We start from the raw sequence: 21,067 nt of genomic DNA on the forward strand, positions 1-21,067 counted from the left end.
AGATGTCGCACCCCAGTTTGTTGGGGTGAATTCGGACATAGGGTGATGGTACGGATGGAGGTAGTCTTGCAGACTACCGAGAAGATTCAGCAGATTAAGCAGCGACTGCAGACCGCTCAGAGTCGGCAGCAGAGTTACGCCGACAAACGTCGATCTGAGTTAGAGTTCCAGGTTGGGGACAAGGTACTCCTGAAGGTCTCGCGCCTAGAAGGGTCTGATCCGCTCGGGAAGAGGGGGAAATTGGGTCCCCGGTATAGTGGGCCATTCAAGATCGTTTCTAGGGTTGGCAAGGTGGCATACAGATTAGAGCTACCGGATGAGCTCAGTCGGATCCACAACACCTTTCATGTTTCGCAATTGCGAAAGTGTATTATGGATCAGGAGGTGGTGGTATCATTAGATGACATTCAGGTCGATGAGCGCTTGAATTATGTTGAGAGGCCCGTGGCCATTCTGGAAAGGAAGGTGAACATTCTACGGAACAAAGAGATACCTTTAGTAAAGGTACAGTGGGAGCATCGAAGGGGGTCCGAGTAGACGTGGGAGCCGGAGACAAAAATGCGAGAGCATTATCCGGAGTTGTTCACCGTGGCAGACTTCGAGGACGAAGTCTAGTTCAAGTGGGGGACAATTGTAACGCCCCGATTCTCAGGTATTGATTTTTGGTTATAAGATTTTTTGTGACAACCATCAAATTCGGGTCAAAGTCAAATCCAAATAAAGGCCAACGATTCGAAAAAAAGTAAGTATTATGTTCACTAATGTACAAACACTTTATATCAATATAAAGTATCACTCGAAAATTTCACATATTCAGAAATTCTAAACCCTAGAAGGGTAAGTGAACGGAACGAATCGATAAAACACTATTCCATACCCTTCGGGGGTGTGTAGCATTCATAACGGGGAGTGCAAACCCTGCAATACAAGGTTGAACACTATTAACGATCATAAACAAAGTCTCTGTGAATCTCTTAACTTTTTATCAAACAATTGGGGCACCCCACCCTTGTAGCGTAGTCAAAAATTACTCGAGATGGGAAGATTCCATGAGAAGCAGCAAAAAGGAACCGAAACCACCTATGGACCGATCCTACCTTTGGTCCGGAGTCACTTTCGGCTCGAGACCTCTTTTGGTCCAGGCCACTGCGGTTCAAGATCACTTTCGGTCTGAGGCCATGTTTGATACATCTCACTACGACACGGCCCGGACTACTCTCGGTTCCAAATTACCTTCGGGTCATCTCTACTCACAGTTCAAACCACTTTCGATCTGAGGTCTCATGAACCAGGACCTCACACCAAATTTCCCCTCAACCCCACAACTCAAACCAAAGTAGAAAACCCCAAAACGGATCCACTTGGTCCGGAGCCCTCTAAGTCCGGAACATTACCCTCTAAAATGTATCGGACAATCTCTGCGTACTCCAGAACACCCTTCTTTTTGGAAACTCCTCATCCAGAACCAACCCACCCTGAAAAGATCCGCACCAGACGAGTTTTGCGGCCTCGAAAGACCAAGGCCACTTCCGGGAGTTAATAACCCCACACCTCCACTCCGGAACCATAGATGACTCCGGATGGATGATCCCAACTCCGGATGGGCTCTCCTGACTCTGAGCACCCTATCTCACTTACCAATCTCGAAGAGTTAAGACACGATTATGATGTCTAAGACTCATTATTTTAATCATATTTGGGGGAATTTCTCGCTATAAACCATATCTTTTGTACAAAATATTCTTCAAGGGTTGGTTGACTTTTCCAAAAAGTTATGACACAGCCCATTCCCCATAACCACCCTATGACTACTTTATGGCACTATTCCCATTGTACCTAATTAAATCAATATCTTTCTCCCAACACTCCATCAGATTTCCCTGCCCCAAATCCACTCATTAGATCCTTAATCCTCACCTATATAACCCCACTCATATCCTCCAAAGGCTCACTTTTCTCCCCCCATTTTCTCTCTAAAACTCAAAGATCTCCAGGAAGTTCTCGACTTTCACTTCACCCTCAGTAAGTTCTCCATCTCCACTCTCGAATATTCCACCCTCCATCACTCTATTCACGAAAATCTTATACAAATATCGTCATTATCGTTCCCAGGAACTTCAAATCTTCAAGCTCTTTTTCCAAGTGTTCTTGACTTGGAAACCTCTCTTCTTTCACATCCATCTCAAAGGATCACATAAGGTGAGTTTATACCCCCTACATTTTTCACGATTTATTCAAGTTTTATGGGGGAGAATGCAAGTTACAACACTAAAATACATCCTAAAACTAGTTAAATAGATTCCAATTTATGAACCCCTTGTAATATGTCGAGCAAGGTGTATAACAATAAGATTTTTATGTAATGAATGTATTTCCTATTAGCTGCTTTCACAAAATAGAAATGGACATTCATAAAAGGGTTTTCATTCGCCACAAACATATTTATGATAAACCATAGAAAGTATAGTTTATGGTACATTGTCACTACAATCACATTCTATAAGGGTTCATTTACACTGCAGAAAAAGTACTTTTCATTTACTTTACGCATAAACTCTTTAACTCAAATGGTGAGACACTACTTCATTGTACTCTTAGGCCCCGTTTGGTACGCAGAACAGGACGGGACAGAACAGAACAAGGTCCTATCACTGAGCGTTTGGCACGAACGGGACTGGGACAAAGTTAGTTGTTGACCAAGTCCAATGGGACTATTTCTCTAAAATTTAGTCCCATCCAAAACCATAGAACACAATGGGACAAAAGCCAAAATGACACAAAAAACCATTTCTAGTGTGTTTCTTTTTGTTCCGGTGTTGCCAATTACTATATAACGAGTTCAGTCTAGTTCTGTCCAGTCCAGTCCAGTTCTATCTAATCTAGTTCTGTCCCACCTAGTCCCACCACCAAACGCTACCTTAGAGTACTGGTAAAATTCATGTAGTTATAGCCAGAGTCACTTGTAGTGAGAGCGTGATAGTTGTGTATAGATCTATATTGGGATTGACAATCCCGCACCCAAGCTGCTTGCAACAGCTCGGCCAGCAGGTCAGGGGTGACAAATGTCATAACATTCTGACACGTGAAGAACGTCGTCACAGGTCTTCTATGTCATAGCATGGTTATAACGACTCACATAGGGAGATAACGAAACATATAGTTTACGGGAATTTATTATTTAACATGGGTTTTTTATGTCAATTTAAAACCACCTTTACTATTATAAGTATGGAAATTTACTTGTACATTTCGGTCTTTGGGTACTAAGACTACACTTATTTCATAAGGAAAATATTGGATTTTTCTTGAAAAATTCACATTCATTTACAAAGAAAGGTTTTAAACCCTACATGCAAAAAGCTTATGCCCTCACCAACTAAATTGTTGACACCCTTTCAAAGTTCACTTGTATTCTCTGGTAACCACAAGCTTTTGAGGATGGAACGCTTCCGTATTTGACAAACTATTTTTGATATCATATTGTAATTAATTTTGAAACATGTAACAGTTGAAACTATGTAACTTTTTTAATATTTATGATTGGTTGTATGTACTATGATCACTATTATACATGTATGTCATGATACTACGCATGAAGTCCTCCACCCCCAGACGTTTCCACCATTCGAGGTTTGGGGGTATGACAATTTTCATGATTTCAAGGTCTACTCAACGAGTTGGTTTCCCTGACTCGTCGAGTAGTAGCAGGTTGGTCGACGTGCTTAAGTGACCTACTCGCCGAGTCCAAGAAGGGACTCGACGAGTAGGAGCTGGAGGATGAAACCCTAATTTCCAGGGTTTTGCACCATATTTAAAGTATCATTGGCCTCCTCGGCCTCCCCTTACTGCCTCTTGATACTCCATAAGCCCTAATTCGTGTGAGAGTGCTCCATTTTTGTGTTTTAAGCGTTGGAAGAGCATTTTGGTGAGAAAAGCTTGGAGATCAAGTGACTAGAAGCAAGGAACTTGTGGGGATCAAAGATCTACCTCAGTTGGCATCCTTTGGAAGGTATTAACCTGTTATCTTGACCTCATTTCATTCTATATCTCTTTTGGGTGGATTTTAGTGCTTTTCTAGCATATTAGGAAGCCTTTCTTGTGTTTGAGCTAAGATCTGAAGTTGCAACTTCAGATCTGAACTCTCTTAGGTCTCTAAGTCCATAAAGCATCCAACTTTTGTAAGAATGAGACTCTCCTAAGGCGTAAAACTCCATTCCAAGCTTGGATTTGTCATTTAGAGTCTCTAGAGCCTTGCATGCACAAAACGTTTGCAAGTTTACATGATAAACATGCCTTGGGGATTTGGATCTGCAATATGGAACCTTAGCATGGCTTAAAAATCATCTGTTTGGATGAAGGACAGAAGGGACTCGGCGAGTTGCATGGTCAACTCGGCGAGTCTGATGAAGATTGTCGTAGACTCGGCGAGTCAGCTAGGGTTTTCCCAACCTTTGGACACGCGTGAACTTGGCGAGTTGCAAAGGAAACACGAAGAGTTGGCCAAGGATTTCACAGCCACAAAACATTAGGAACTCGATGAGTCACTCAAGTGACTCGGCGAGTTGACGAGTTATACAAGGAACTCGGCGAGTGGTTGGTTGTACTCGATGAGTTCAGGTCAACATGGAATGTTGACCTTAATAGTTAACTTTGACTTTGACCAAGGGTTGACTATTGGACTTCTGGGGCATTTTGGGAATTTATGAACATGGTTGTGTGGCGAATATAGTTGGTGGAGTTTTTGGCGGTGATCCGAGAGTTTGAGCTTATCTTTCGAGTCGAAAGTTACGAGATGAGTTATCCTCACTTTACTAAGGGGTCTAAGGCACCAAGGTCGGCCCATTGGATATGATTTCCTATCATTTGGTAGTATGTTAAGTATGAGTTAGTGTTGCATGTTAGTTGTTATGCCAGTTAGGTAGACCTGTAGGACTACCAGTACTATCTTGTGGTTTTTTCTATGTGCATTAGTTGTGTTATATGTCGACATATTATGTGAGATGGGTTAAGGTGATACTACTTTGTGCGGTAACCAACAAACCCAGGAGCATTCCAGATACGAGCTGGGGGAGACTCGTACTATAGGCTTGGTGGCAATCCAGATGTGATATGTGGGCCCGGAAGGCAATCCAGACTCACACTGTGGGCCCACGGGGTTATCCAGCCTGTAAAACTGGAGACCCGGTATATGATGTTATTTGTATATGTGTTATGTGCAGTGTATCGGTATTTTGGGGGAACTCACTAATGTGCACAAACTTAACTAACTAAAATGCACCTTGGCAGTGTACCTAGTCGAATTATAGAATAGTTGGGTAAGTCGGGTGTCGATCACAGGGAACGGTGTTAACTAATTAATTTATCTACTACTAAATTAACATAATTATTAACAAAGGAAGGGTTTTTATCTAATTTTGCAAGTTTATATGAACTTAATTCTTTAACACAAATTCAGTCAATAAACAAACACTTCTGTTAGTTCGAATCTGCTTTCACTCAATGGATTATAAATTAGCTATGACAATTACTATTGGTTACCAATTATTAGCAATTTAGTTCTAAATCTACTAACATTAATCAATTCATGTAAATATGTGTATGGTCACACAATAGTTAACACATAATCAATTATTAGACGAATTTGGATCTATGTAAGATTGTTTTGATAAAACATAATTACAGTCATAATTTGAGTTCTCTAACACTGCCTAATTTAATAATTAATTGCTTAACTAAGATTGGATTAATCCTTGCTCCAATAATTTAATATTCACTAAATTACCATGTATTCTAATTCATGCAATTTGATGGTCATCAACTACACAGAATAAGATATCAAAGCAATCAACTACTAAAACAAACATGCTAGGTAAAATCAATCCAACACAAATCTTAACCAACTAGCACATCAAATCTAAAGTAATTACTCCATGAGTTCTAGCTTCATCTAGCTAATAGAAGCAGCTAGATTTAGCTGGACATCCTAGCAACTAAGCAAATAACATCCATAATCAAAAACATAATAAAAGTGTACCAAACTACGGATCAAACTATGAACTTCTTCTCCTTTGTTGTTGAAAGCCAATTTCAGAACTTCTTTTCCTCTGGAAATCGTCTCTAGGAGCCCCTCTAAGCCAGCCAAAAGTTCCCAATTCGTAATGGCCAACAGTTTATATAGTTTCTGGATTTTCCGGATTCAAGTCGTGAGCCAATAAGTCTCACGTCGTGAATATGACAATTTCGTGTTCGACAAGGATTCTTCCACCATGATGCATATCTTCTAGAATTCTCCACTCACATCGTGAGTCATGAACTATTCACGTCCTGAGTACATCATTTGCTGAATTTTCCATTCTTCTTTCCTACAAGCCTCCAAAGTGCCATGTTTTGTCAATTTCAGTCCCTATCTTCGAAAATGCTTCTATTTGGCTGCAAAATATAATTTGACCTGATAAGTACCATTATTCTATTCAAATAACCAAAATATATGTAAAATGTACTTAAATATTGCCTAAAAATATGTATAAATATGGAGATATCAAAATACATCACACTTGTGCTTTGCTTGCCCTCAAGCAAATCTAATTTTTAATTCAAACCTTAATCACCAACATCACATAGAACGATCCAACTCAAACTCAGCCATTATACCAAGACCTCAATGCATGCATTTGTGTCTAAAGTGTTTCCTAAGTAACCCCCCTCAATTCTAAATACTCACAATCCTCATAAACACACGCCCACTTCTTTTGAACAATGCTCATTTTATGCATCCCTCTGAATCCATCCGCACAAAACTTCCTTAACCTCCAAGTATTTTTGTAAAGCAACCCAAGCATACATAAACTAGAGAATTACAACTTTTAAGATACCATACTACGGAGCTCTTGAATTCTTCACTTCTTTGATATTTGATCTTCAATTTCTTTAAATTCACTATCTTTTGTAATTTTTGGTATCTTCAACTTTTGATTTTTTTCAGAATTTTTGATCTTTGATCTTCAACTTTGATACTTCTATAGCTCCAAAAATTCTTCAATTTTTCACTTTTTAGTAATTTCTCTCTTTTTTTAAAAAATATCTCACTTTTTCCACTCAAAACCTACATGCTTAAGCAGGAGCGCTTAACTTCAACCTTTATTGGTTAAGGATATTAGTTTTCCTGGATACATTTCAAGTACAGGCTACTAAACATATTGCATTCCTCAAACTAAGTGAGGTTATGTTTTTGTCCCATGATTTCACTAGAATAAAGGAGGCCACAAATGCACTATAACGTGTATCGGCTCAACTAAACATTTGAGCTCTTATCGGATCACCCCATGCAACATTAGCAACTACATTTCAAATTATTATTATTACTAGAAATTTTTATTTAGATTATTATTCAAATCTATTTCTAAAATTTTTAAAATTTACTAAATTCTAGCAATTTACTTTTAGCAATCTAAGCAATTACTTTTTCGACCTCCTACCCCACACTTATTACATACAATGACCTCATTGTATGCATAAAGTAAATAAAAGTAATAAAAGGAAGAAAAATGAACAAACTCCCCTGGGATAGTGGCGTGATCAAACTCCATAAGTGTGGACAAAATGCGCATCTCGAATGTGGAACTTCTTTGAAATATGAACTTGAATCTTGATCATTGCGAGATATAATAAGCGCCAATAAAATATGAAATCGAGACTTCAAACTTCAACAAAGGTGGTGTAAATCTCCAAGCAAGAAGAATAATGTGGGAAAGCATACGCCACATTAAATGGTAAAGAAACCGAGCCAAAGTAATCTTCACAACAATCCCAAGAAGAAAAGTGGTGACCCATGTAGTAAAATGCATCAATGGGCTTCATCTTTGTGGAACTACATGATTCATGTCATGAATTCTAATAAGGACCACAACGTGAAATCGAGAAAACGTGGAAAGTAGAAACCCGTGAAAACTTGACTCACGACGTGAATTTTAGGGAGTCACAACGTGAGTACTAGACATACAGAAAACTGTTTTGTCTTCACCTCTTAACTTCAAACAAATGTATTAATTGATTAAGACGTTGCTAGTATATAATTTTATGACTCTTCTCTACACTTATCCTCTCTCTTGACTCACCCCACACTTAGTTAAAATTGTGGGTCTTGACTTGCGACTCTAAACTCTAACAACGCTCGATACGCTCTCATCTAAACCGACCTCTCCCGAAACTCCATAAGCAAATCTGGAAAATTCCCACCATAGAAAATAAATAAGTAACATAATAACTTAAATTGTCTTACAAACCAAATCAAGTTTAAAACTAAACAAATCCAAAAATGAAATTAAAAATAAAAATTAAATAAGAAATCAATCATCGTCTTCTTCAGCTTGTGCTCCACTTTTACCGACCTCCCTTGACCTCTATACTCACTCCACCTCGGGAAAATTGGGTAACGATACCCAAGGTGAGGAGGTTGCTCCACATGCAAATGTTGTACCAAGTTTTCCACAGTCCTGCCAATCCAATTGACACTAAGTGAAAACTGATCAAAATATCTGACCATATCACCCCCAAAATGTGTTCCTCCCATGGGTGTGGATTGATGCACCGGCTACCCTCTCTCTCCTCGTCCTCGCACATTCCTCCTTCGAGGCCTCGGCTGTGGTTGCTGCTCAGTCTGTCCACCAAGGTGCTCTCCGCCATCACCCTCCTCATCGGTATGCACAATTCCCCAATGAGACCCAAAATTCCGAACCACCCGCATTGTTTCCATGTATCCCATGGTAAACTTGCTCTCTTCCTTGCGAGTCAAAGAGCGGGTAATGTCGGGAACAATTAATCCATAAGAACGAGCCAATCGAGTGATGAAATGACCCCCACAGATAGGGCTCCCAAGGCGGGAACTTGTAGCAAAATCTGCTAAGTAGCGGGCCAGAAAATAAGGAATGTTGCAACACACTCCCGACTGCAAAATACACCACAAAAAGAATAAATTTTGCTTCGTGACCTTATCCCCATGGCGCTTATGATTGATGGAGAAAGTGATAAATCGGTGTATCAAGCGATAAATGGGGGATCTTATGCTGCTCTCGGGTGACACTCCGGAATTGAATATTTCGGATGCAATGTTGTTCCACAATTTGATCCCCGAGGCCCCATTTTCATAGTATCGAGCCGCCTCCCTCAAAAACATAGCAAATTCTGGAGTCATAGCTTCATGTGTCGTGTATAACCCCATCCTCCAGGAAAACTAAATCAAACTGCACTCACGATATTCACCCCCGAGTCTAAAAACTAAGGCTTGTGGGAATGTAGGGTCTTGGACATTCTCATGGTATGCCACTATTGCAAAGAATTCCACACATAATTCCTTATACACCCTTTATTGAATACCGAATAGATTAAGCGAGCCCTTGCAAGTGAACGAAAACCCATTTCCCAAAAATATTTTTGTGAGAAATGGAGATAGCCTATTAAAGATTTCGACCTCCCTTAACCTTGCCCAATTAATTGTTGGGGCAACAACGAATTCCCTGTTTTACAACCACCCCAGCTGTTGTTGCAACATGTTAAAACACCCCGTGGCATGGTGGTTAGGAAAACATAGAATGGGTGCAAACTCGACACCCCTATCATAATTTTTCTCCTGGGAGCCATTGCTACAAAAATAAACAGAAAACAAGACCAATAAAAACATCCCAAAAGATTAATATTAAACAAAAAAATGAAACTGTAATTGGCCAGGATTCACATTGTGAATCCCTAAGCAGAGTTTAGAATCGGTCAAGGCAAAAATCAAATCGGGCCAACAATGTCAATGGGGTTTACTCCTAGGGCGATTTCAAACTCATTTCAAAGACATGCAACAATAAATTCATAGATTTAGGGTATCGATTTTTATAATCAAGTGGAATGCAACCCCTAACCCCTAAATCTAGTAAATAAGTTAACAATAAACAATGTAAAGATGATTAAATTCCCTAGAATGGTGAATCACATAAGAACAAGAAGAAAATAGGAGGAATGTCGACCGCAATTACGAAGATGGGGACCAGAGGGAACACGTTCACTTCGTGGGAGATAAAGAAATGAACTAGGTCAAATGGGTTCTGTCTTTAAGTTGTGCTCCCGTGTTGTTCAAAATTCACGTCGTGAATTTCTACATGTTCACGTCGTGAGTCCGATCTGGGCTATACAAATGGGCCATTCAATTTAAAGATTAAGTGGGTTGGACTACTATCAGGCTAATTAATTGGGTAATATATCGGCCTAAAAAGGATTCTGTAATTCATACTAGACTCACGTCGTGAACCATAATGATTAATGTCGTGAGTTCGTCTGTTTCTTAAAAATTAAAATTGTAATTAATTATTACCACTTAATTAAACTGACCCCACTCTAAATGTTTCATTATGCACAAAGTGAATTAAATGATACGACTGATTACTCAAAAACTAAAAAAAAAACTAAAAAAACTAAAAACTAAAAGAAAGAAAATGCAAACCAAGCTCGGGTTGCCTCCCGAGAAGTGCTTTTTTTTATGGAATCGTGAGCAGGACTCCGTGCCTCCTACTTTGAATCTTCAGGTGAGTCCATCACCAGCTGGATTTTCTACTCCTTCCATCGCCTCTTATAAGCTTGAACTCGTCTAATGTACGCCTTTTTCGAGTTTTCCATTTTAGCCTTCGCCTCGTCTATGTCAAACTTCCTTTTGGTCCCTTTTGTTTCCAATTTTTCTTCATTCTTCCTTAGCTCAATAAGGACCTTCTCTTCTTTCACCATTGGAACCGTCTCCTTGGAAGTTACCTCATCTTTGTCATTATCACTCGATATTTCATCACTTTCCTCACTTATCAAAGATGTTGGTTTTGTGTAGGTAATGACTTCAACAAAAAATGGAACGGATGCTCTTGGTTTAGTTCATTTGACTTGATTAATTATCTTGATTTCTTCCTCCATGAGTTTTTCTAATTCTTCAAGTTCATTATCTTCATCAATATTGAACACTTCACCTTTAACATCATATCCTTGAAATCCATCTTGTATTCCAAAATCTTCCTTATCATCACCAACCCTCAATGTAAGCTTAGATTCACGAACATCAACTAAAGCCCCAACGGTATTTAGCAAAGGGCGACCAAAAATGATTGGGACATGTGCATCCTCCTTCTTATCTATAATTACAAAATCAAGTGGGAAAACAAACTTCCCAATTTTAACAAGGATGTCTTCTATAATTCCCCTTGGATGCGTCACCGAACGATTGGCCATGTGGATAGTCATCTTTGTAACCGTCATTTTTTGAATATTCAGCTTTTGATAGAATGAATAGGGCATCAAATTTATGCTAGCCCCGGAATCAGCTAAAGCATAAGTTTTCAAATTGTTACCAAACTCACATTGAAGAGTGAGGCGTCTAGGATCTCCCATCTTCTTAGGTAACTCTCCCAATACAGCTCTTGAGCTTTGCTCACTAAGAATGACCTTAGAATTTTTCTTTAGTTGCTGACGAGTGTCTATCAAGTCTTGTAAAAACTTCGCGTATTTTGGAATTTTTGAAAGTGAATCGATAAACGGGGTATTAATAGGAATACCCTTCATTTGCTGAATAAACTCCAGATGTTCCCTTTCTAGTGGACTAAGATTAGCTCGGGACGGGAATAGAAAAGGCGGTTGATAAGCAGGAACGGATTCTGACTTTTTCTGTTTAGACTGGGCCCAAAACATGAGCATAGAGGACTCACGAGGTGAGTCTGGTGTTCCAGCAATGTCTTTATTTTTGAACTTCGTCTTCTTCGGCTTTGGATCGGGCTGCTTTGGTTCCACTTCTAGTTCCTCCAAAAATTCAGAGATTTCCTCTTCTTCGGTATCAATCATCATTACATGGGATTTAGCGTTCTTTTCGGGAAATTGTGAAGATAATTTGTTGCTCACCAAAGTAGTTAGTTGACCAATTTGGACTTCGAGATTATGGATTGATGCTTGATGATTTCTTAATGAAGCTTGCTGGTCAATCATCATTGTTTGTTGTTCTTTCATCATTTTCATGTGTTCCTTTAGCACCGCATCGGTGTCATCATGCCTTTTCTCGGAAGCTTCCATAAATTTGGTCAAAAAAATTTCCAAGTCTACTTTCTTTTCGGCTGGTGGTTGCTCTTTTTAGTAGAAGAATCGGCCTGTCTGCTTATATTTTTCTTCTTTTTGCCTCTTGTACTCATCGTAAGGCAGCCACTCTTTCTTTGGTTTTCTCCAGTCCTCATCATATTTATCTCAACTTGAATAGCAAACTTGAGCCTTTTTGTTCCCATACTCATCCAAGTTTCAATCTTTAGTCAAGTGTGGACCATTACATTATTCACAACTAACTCTAATTGCATGAATTGATTGGTCCATTTGGGTCAACCTTCGGTCCATATTATTTAGCATTTCCATCATAGCAGCCATCTCTTCAGAATGTGCACTCCTAACTCCCTTTACTCCTTCATTCCTTGGATTTTGGTATTCACGAGAATGCTTTGCAAATTCTTCAACTAATTCCTTGACTTCACCCGGATTTTTCTTTGTAAGTGGTCCTTGAGAATCAAGGAGTTGCCTTGCCATTACATTGACCCCATCATAGAATATGAACACTTCTTGTTGAATGTTAAGGTCATGTTGAGGACAATTCCTTAACAACCTTTTGTAGTTCTCCCAAGCCTCGTAAAGTGACTCCCCCGGGTTTTGCTCAAAATTGGCTATTGCCTTCTTGAGTTTAGCTATCTTGGATGGTGGACATAATTGGTCTAGAAATTGCTCACGCATTTGAGCCCAAGTAGTGATTGTACCAGGTGGTAGTGCTTTTAACTAATCCTTAGCAGCTCCCTTAAAAGTAACAGGAAGCATCCTTAGCAAAGGTGTGTTAGAGCCTCTAGTCATGAACTCTTGCAAAATAAACAAGATAAAAAAACGAAAAACTGAAATAAGAAAGACAAACTAAACTAAGAAAACGAGGAATCACATGATTCACATCGTGAGCCCGTAATGCTCATGTCATGAGTTTTGTAATGCCAAAAAAAATGAAACTGAAAAATAACTCTTTGTAGGTTTTACCCCACAAAAAGGATCGATTAATTTAAAGCAAATAAATCAGTAATTAACTAAGCCGTCCCCGGCAACGGTGCCAAAAACTTGATGTGCACAAAATTACCCACTAATTTTATAATTTATAACCTAACTAACTTAACTAACTAAAATGCACCTAGGCAGTGTACCTAGTCGAATTATAGAATAGTTGGGTAAGTCGGGTGTCGATCACAGGCAACGGTGTTAACTAATTAATTTATCTACTACTAAATTAACCTAATTACTAACAAAGGAAGGGTTTTTATCTAATTTTGCAAGTTTAGATGAGCTTAATTCTTTAACACAAATTCAGTCAATAAACAAACACTTCTGTTAGTTCGAATCCGCTTTCACTCAATGGATTATAAATTAGCTATGATAATTACTGTTGGTTACCAATTAAGTCATTATTAGCAATTTAGTTATAAATCTACTAACATTAATCAATTCATGTAAATCTATGTATGGTCACACAATAGTTAACACATAATCAATTATTAGATGAATTTGGAGCTATGTAAGATTGTTTTGATAAAACATAATTACAGTCATAATTTGAGTTCTCTAACACAGCCTAATTTAATAATTAATTGCTTAACTAATATTGGATTAATCCTAGCTCCAATAGTTTAATATTCACTAAATTACCAGGTATTCTAATTCATGCAATTTGATGGTCATCAACTACACAGAATAAGATATCAAAGCAATCAACTACTAAAACAAACATGCTAGGTAAAATCAATCCAGCACAAGTCTTAACCAAGTAGCACATCAAAGCTAAAGTAATTACTCCATGAGTTCCATTCTTCAAAACTTCTTTTCTTCTGGAAATCGTCTCTAGGAGCCCCTCTAAGCCAGCCAAAAGTCCCTAATTCGTAATGGCATAGACTTTATATAGTTTCTGGATTTGTCGGATTCACGTCGTGAGCCGATAAGTCTCACGTCGTTAATATGACAATTTCGTGTTCGACAAGGATTCTTCCACCATGATACATATCTTCTAGAATTCTCCACTCACATCGTGAGTCATGAACTATTCACGTCCTGAGTACATCATTTGCTGAATTTTCCATTCTTCTTTCCTACAAGCCTCCAAAGTGCCATGTTTTGTCAATTTCAGTCCCTATCTTCGAAAATGCTTCTATTTGGCTGCAAAATATAATTTGACCTGATAAGTACCATTATTCTATTCAAATAACCAAAATATATGTAAAATGTACTTAAATATTGCCTAAAAATATGTATAAATATGGCAATATCACTCACTAAGCTATCGGGCTTACAGTTTTAGTTTATTGTTTCAGGTACATCAGGAGATCACGGCAAGGCAAAGGCATAATCGTATAGCTCTTCATATTTTGTTTATGTTTCGGGGAAAACTCTGATATAGATTATTTTGAAAACAAATCTGTAATAACTGTTGGTTTTGAATGTTTTGAAAAGTTTTAAATTGGATTGAATTTTATGGTGTTACAGTTAAGAGGTCACTTTAGGGGAAATTGTTGAAACAAGAAAGTGACCCTCTTCAGCTAAGATGGACTCGAAGGCACCCTTTGGCCGACTGAACCCGAAGAGAGCTACTTGGAGACTACTTTTTTCATCATGTGAACCCGAAGACGTGAAGATGACCCGCAGATGAACCTTACACGAAGACTGTCATAAGTTACCTTTTACTGACTTTTCTTGTAATCGTTGTAATATCTGGTGTACCATTCAAGGTCACCGAAGTCAGTTAATTTATGTTATTTTATTATTTCAGTGTAACTTTTGGGACTCTATAAATAGAGCTTCCCACTTCATGTATTCTTACCACTTTAGAGCTTATAAAATATAAGATCGTTCATCTCTATATATCAAGTTATCTTAACTGATACTTCAACCGAGTCCCTCTTCACTTTTTTTGTTCATCATATACTAACTTGTGTTTGCATGAAAACCATGTTACGATTCAACTAATTTTCTACTTGTTTAATGCTTATTAATATAAACTTGTTGCTATTTACTTTCCTTACATTTCCATAATCTAACTTATCTAACTTATTATTGTTGAGCTAACAAGATCCATTGAGATTAACTTATTATTATGCAACTTATTATCTCGTTACTAAAATATATCAAGTTGTTCTCTCAACAGGACTCCTACCTTCCTTTAGTTGAGTTCTCGTGCAACTACAACTACCAATCCAGTATCGGTGCACCGTCTTTCGAGCTTCTCTATGGGAGAAAGTGTCGCACCCCTGCGTGTTGGGGTGAGGTTAGCCATAGGATCATGGGAAGGACCAAAGTAGTCCTTCAAAAGACAGAGCTTACCCAACAGATCAGATAGAGACTTCAGACAGCTCAGAGTCGGCAAAAGAGTTATACCGACAAGCGACGATCCGAGTTAGAGTTCCAAGTCGAAGATATGGTTTTACTGAAGGTATCACCCTGGAAGGGTGTAATGCGCTTCAGGAAGAGGGGAAATTTGGGGACCCGAATATTGGGTCTTTTCGGGTGATAGTTAGGTTGTCAAGGTAGCATACATATTGGATTTACCTTAGGAGCTTAGCCAGATCCACAACACCTTACATGTGTCTGAACTTTGGAAGTGTGTAGCTGATAATTCAGCGGTCGTTCCTTTGGAGGATGTTCAGGTTGATGATCGCCTGAATTACATTGAGAGGCCGGTGGCGATCTTGGATCGGAAGATGAAAGCTCTACGCAAAAAGGTGGTAACATTACTCAAAGTTCAGTGGTAGCATCAAAAGGGTTCCGAATGGACTTGGGAACCCGAGTTTGAGATGCGGGAGCATTACCCGGAGTTGTTCACAGCAGCGAACTTTGAAGAGGAAGTCTAGTTCAAGTGGGGGAGAATTGTAACATTCCGAAGATGATGTATTTCCGAACTTAACCCTTAAATATGGAGATTTATAATATTTATCCATTATGTAAGAAAAAGTTGCAAAATGGCCCATAGTGGCATTTTTGTAAATTCAGGTCGAAGGCTTGCACGTTGGGCGATTGCGTACGTTGTGCATACATGCACGGGTCCAGTACACTGGGCGTACACCGTGTATGCAAGGCGTAGGTGCGAGATCCATAAACCCTAATCCTTAGGTTTTAGACCCGATATATTAAACTTAAGTCCCATTTCCTCATCCCATCTCCATCCTCCATTACCATAAACGTCCCCTTTGCAAAACCTAGCCCCATTGTTGTATCTTGAAGCTAAAGAGTGTGTTTTTAGCAATTCAAAGGAAGAAGAAGGTGGTTGTGAAGCTTGGAAGCTAGAAGCAAGCTTTGATCTGGAAGTTTTGCATCATCCTCAATCTCCAGAAGGTATAAACTTCATACCTTGGTGATTAACCTGATAGATCTTGCTAGTATGATGATATTATGAGCTTTTGTCCCCAAAAATATGACATTATTGTGCATGGCTTGCTATAGAACATATGGTCTGTCCTTTTGGACGTTTTTCTATGTCTTGAGTGATAAAAATAGGATCTTGACTCTTGGTTATTCCTCATGCATGAGTATGATTGTCTTAATGGCTTAAGATGATGGAGGTTTTTAGTGTTAAGCACTTAATGGCCATGCAAGACCATAAAGTTGGAAACTCTAAGGTTAAAGGCAACATTTTGGACTTGGATCTACAATTTGGTCATAATAAAAGCTCTTAGCCCATTAAGAAGAGAACCAGCTACGTACGTTGGGCGTACCAATTGGGACATTGCACGTATGCAATTTGAGCCCCTACTCCTCGGATAGTAAGTACACCCCGCGTACATCCGAAGTACACCCCGTGTATGAGGACTGAGTTGACTCGGCTGGGTTGACTTGGCTGATTTTGTTGAGTTTGACCAATTTTGACCAAGGGTATTTTGGGAAATTGTTATTAATTTTAGTTGGGAAATATCTTGGATAATAGGTGTCAAGTAGAGCCAGTTTTCGGAGCAGAGATTTATTCAGTTTGTATTCAGACTGTGGGGTGAGTTTTCCTCACTGTACCCATGGGGTCGAAGGCACCAATTCCGGCTCACGAGATTATGTGTTCTGGTTATGGGATAATACTATGCTAGTATATGACTGATTTGTAGACCTATATGATTATATGTATTTGCTCGTTATGTGTCTATGTTATCTATTACATATGTCGACATATTGTGGTTGGGTTGAGGCGGTCCTGCTTTGTGTTGTAGGTCAAGACACCCGGGGACGACCGGATAGTCTGTAGGCCCTATGAGGCAGTCCAGTCAGGCTGGCGGCCCGTGGAGCGGTCCAGATAGGCTGTAGGCCCTGCGAGGCGGTCCATTCAGGTTGGTTGCTCATTTTTGTATGCTTGTTTGTTTTGTGGTGTGTTGGTACTTTGGGGGATCTCACGAAGCTTTGGCTTACAGTTTTAGTTATTGTTTCAGGTACTTCAAATGATCGTAGGAAAGCAAAGGCCTGATCGTGCACATCTTTCTATTTTCATGTGATTGGTTTATCCGGGATACTCTGATATTATGTTATTTTTTAAACAATAAGTATTTTTGTAAAAAATGATGGTTCATGGTTGATTTCAAAAAATTTAAATTCTTTTGATTTTTGGAGTGTTACACCAACATTCTGATTTTGTCTTTCGACTTTGATAATAAAATCATTCATCGATAAACACCAAAGACATCTTCTCCGTATCGATTTTCAGATCAAACATATTGATTCAACAATAATCATAGTGTTCTTTATCTATTCTTGATTATTCATCAGCAAGAATCACCCCAACTGTCATCGATCCATCATCCAATTTCTTTAATCAGTTTTCAATTTAACACCATCAATCCCAAATAGATTTAAACATGAATCATCAAATCAATCTCCAAATCAAATCGAGATTAAGACTAAAACAATATTGATTCGAAGAAGAGAATCAGAGTAATCAAGATTTGAAGATATTGAATAAAAAAATACGATGAATAGATAATCAGACGAATTTGTGAATGATTAAATGGTTTAATCGATCAGTCAATAGTAGGATAAGAATTTGCAAATCATGATTTACAAATGATTTATAATTGAAATCGGACATGAAATAAGAATTTAATCTAATGAAAACACATTAGAGAAGAAAACATGAATTTGCTAATCGACCTTAAACAAATAGATGATTTAGATCATTAGTAGACTCGATCCACTAATTGAATGACGACAAAACCATGAGAGAACATGAATTAAGAAACGACGTCAAAACATTTTTAATTTGGTCCATTTGATTAAAAAGCAAGAGATTAGTTAACAGTTTGGGCTACAAGAATTGAAGTTAATTGTCGGTTCAGATCAAGAATTGGATCACAACAAATTGGGCTTCATATTGGATTAGATGAATAGAAAATGTGATTAGGTTCGATTAATTGAAAATTTGAATTGGGTCAACAATTTTGGCATGAAAAGAAAATAGGTCTAATGGAGAGACTCACCAAAGATTTCGAATCTTTTGTCGATTATACAAAAATGTTGTCATCTAGGATCATTGTTCTTGAAATAGTTGCTTAAACCTCCAAGATTAAGCTCTGATACCACATGTAGGATCCCATGGAAATGACAAATGCGGAATTAAGAAATGCATAAACGAAGAGACATGAATTAACATTTAAGAACAAGTGTATAGATAATGGAGTAGTACAAAATTTGTACAAGCATGTATGTGTTTGTCTACAATACTCTATATTTCTATCTAAACGGCTCATCTATATAAAGTATGGGAGCTCTCTCAACCTACAAAGTATACTAAACTAGTATATATAGGCAATCTCAACCCATAAGGCCTTCTACATGAGAAGTGTTCCACCTTCTCTAAGACCTTCACAATCACCTTCTACGTCGAATAGGGGAAATCCTTCTATGTCAATATCCCTTAGAGATCTTTGCACCCTAACAGGTAATAATGGTGGCTAAGGACAAGGGTGTGGCCGAGGAGGTGTACATCATTAAAATGTAAAACATAATGACCATAAAAAGGATAAAAGCAAAGTAAAATGTCTTAAATGTGAGAAGTTTGGTCATTATCCATCGGAGTGCCGAGAAAAGAACCATGGTAAGAGGCAAACCTCACACAAGCTAATGAAGAAGCACCCATCTTGATGGTGGCAACTCACAAGAACTTGTACCCTGAAAGGTGTCACGAAAAGAGAAGATTTGTGTTAATCTTCTTGCATCGGGGGAGAGTCGAGTAGAGTTTGAGGTGTGGTATCTCAACAACGGTGCTAGCAACCATATGATGAGAGACCGCTCAGAGTTCCATGAGTTTAATGGAGATATTATGGGTCACGTGAAATTTGGCGGCGGTTTTACTGTTGCTATTTTGGGAAAATGGTCGATTTTATTCGATTGTAAAAATAGCGACCAAAGACTTTTGAATGAAGTATATTATATTCCTTAAAAATAACATCATTACTCTTGGACAAATGACGAAAGAAAGAAGTTAAGTCATTATGCACCGGTCGGTGTTAACGTTATATGATAGAAATAAAATTCTACTTTTGGGAGTTCAAAGATCACCAAAGCAGTTATACAAAACTCCATTGAGAACTACTAGACCAACATGTCTTTTAGCCGTGAAGGAAGAAATGAATTGGCATTCTCGACTTGGTCACGTTAATTTTCCCGCCTTAAAAAAATGTCTAAAATGAATATGGCAACCGGAGTTCCAAGGATTCAACATCCAAATCAAGTATGTGAAGGGTGTGTTCTTGCTAAACAAACTTGAATCTCTTTCCCGAATCAAACACACTTTTAAAAAAATGTCTAAAATGAATATGGCAACCGGACTTATGTGGTCCAATTACACCCACCTCTAGTGGAGGATGCAAATATTTTCTTCTTTTGGTACACGATTTTAGTCGGTGGATGTGGGTTTATAGTTTATCTGAGAAGTTTGAAGCCTTGGGTGCTTTCAAACGATTCAAGTTGATGATCGAAAAAAGTTCATGGTATGAATTGAAGACACTTCATACGGATCAAAGGGGGAGTTTACGTCAAAGGAATTCTCATCATTTTGTGATGAAAATGGAGTAAAATGGCATCTTACGACTCCACATTCGCCTCAACAAAATGGAGCTGTAGAGAGACGAAATCATATTGTTATGGATATGGAAATAAATCTACTCGAAGGAAAATATATACCATGAGAATTTGGGGGAGAACTCGTTAGACACACGGTTTATCTTCTCAACCGCTTACCTACAAATGCACTTTCCGACATCATGTCGTATGACGCTTGGTTTGACAAAAAACCAAACCTTGAATATTTGAAGGTCTTTGGGTGTGTTGTCTATGCCAAAGTTGTAGGTGTACATTTGAAGAAACTTGAAGACCGAAGCAAAAAGATGGTGTATCTTAGGGTAGAAGACGGAACTAAAGGGTATCAATTATTTGATCCAGAGAGCTGGAACTTGCGGGTTAGTCGTAATGTTGTTTTTTGTTGAAAGTGAATGATGGAATTGTTACAAAAACAAGGAAGAGAAAGTTGCAACCCCTAAAACGTTCATAATAATCGAGACAAGCAACCACGAAGTCAACCGGCGCAACTGCACAGCCCCAGAGTCAACCCAGAAACCCCGGACATCCCTAAAGTCAACTCGGAAAATCCGGACAGCCCCTATGACGAATCTGTCAATCCCAAAATTGTAATATCTATATTTTTATGTATTTTACAGTACGATAGTTTTTTTGTGATCGACACTTAATTTTATTTTATTTACATATTTTGTCTTACATATCAAATTGTAATATCTTATTTTGTGTCGATATAATAATCAATAATCAAACGTGACAATTAAATGAAATTGACTTATTCAATTACCTATTTAATTTATTCGTATCATATCATATAAACATGCCCTGGTTTCTTTTCATCTCTGTCGGTTTTAATACATTATGGGTAAGTAAATATGTTGTAGTCCATAACGTGTAAGAAAAAGCCTCCAATGGCAATGGAGGTTTTTTATCACTTCCCATTTTATTTACT

The 21,067-nt window shown here is 38.3% G+C and overlaps 1 protein-coding gene and 1 non-coding gene across 2 annotated transcripts; one reads left to right on the plus strand and one right to left on the minus strand.

Annotated features, from left to right (window-relative positions):
• Positions 1 to 10,899: 10,899 nt before the first annotated feature.
• On the minus strand, positions 10,900 to 12,081 carry LOC111911455 (uncharacterized). The gene has a single exon (XM_023907237.1). It carries the CDS (start codon positions 12,079 to 12,081, stop codon positions 10,900 to 10,902), a length of 1,182 nt encoding a protein of 393 aa, XP_023763005.1.
• Positions 12,082 to 12,625: 544 nt separating this feature from the next.
• On the plus strand, positions 12,626 to 12,732 carry LOC111911500 (small nucleolar RNA R71). Its single transcript, XR_002856876.1, has one exon. It is a non-coding gene; the product is annotated as a small nucleolar RNA R71 (small nucleolar RNA).
• The last annotated feature ends 8,335 nt before the right edge of the window (positions 12,733 to 21,067 follow it).

Source organism: Lactuca sativa, chromosome 7, assembly GCF_002870075.4.
Source record: "Lactuca sativa cultivar Salinas chromosome 7, Lsat_Salinas_v11, whole genome shotgun sequence".
Classification (NCBI taxonomy): domain Eukaryota; kingdom Viridiplantae; phylum Streptophyta; class Magnoliopsida; order Asterales; family Asteraceae; genus Lactuca; species Lactuca sativa.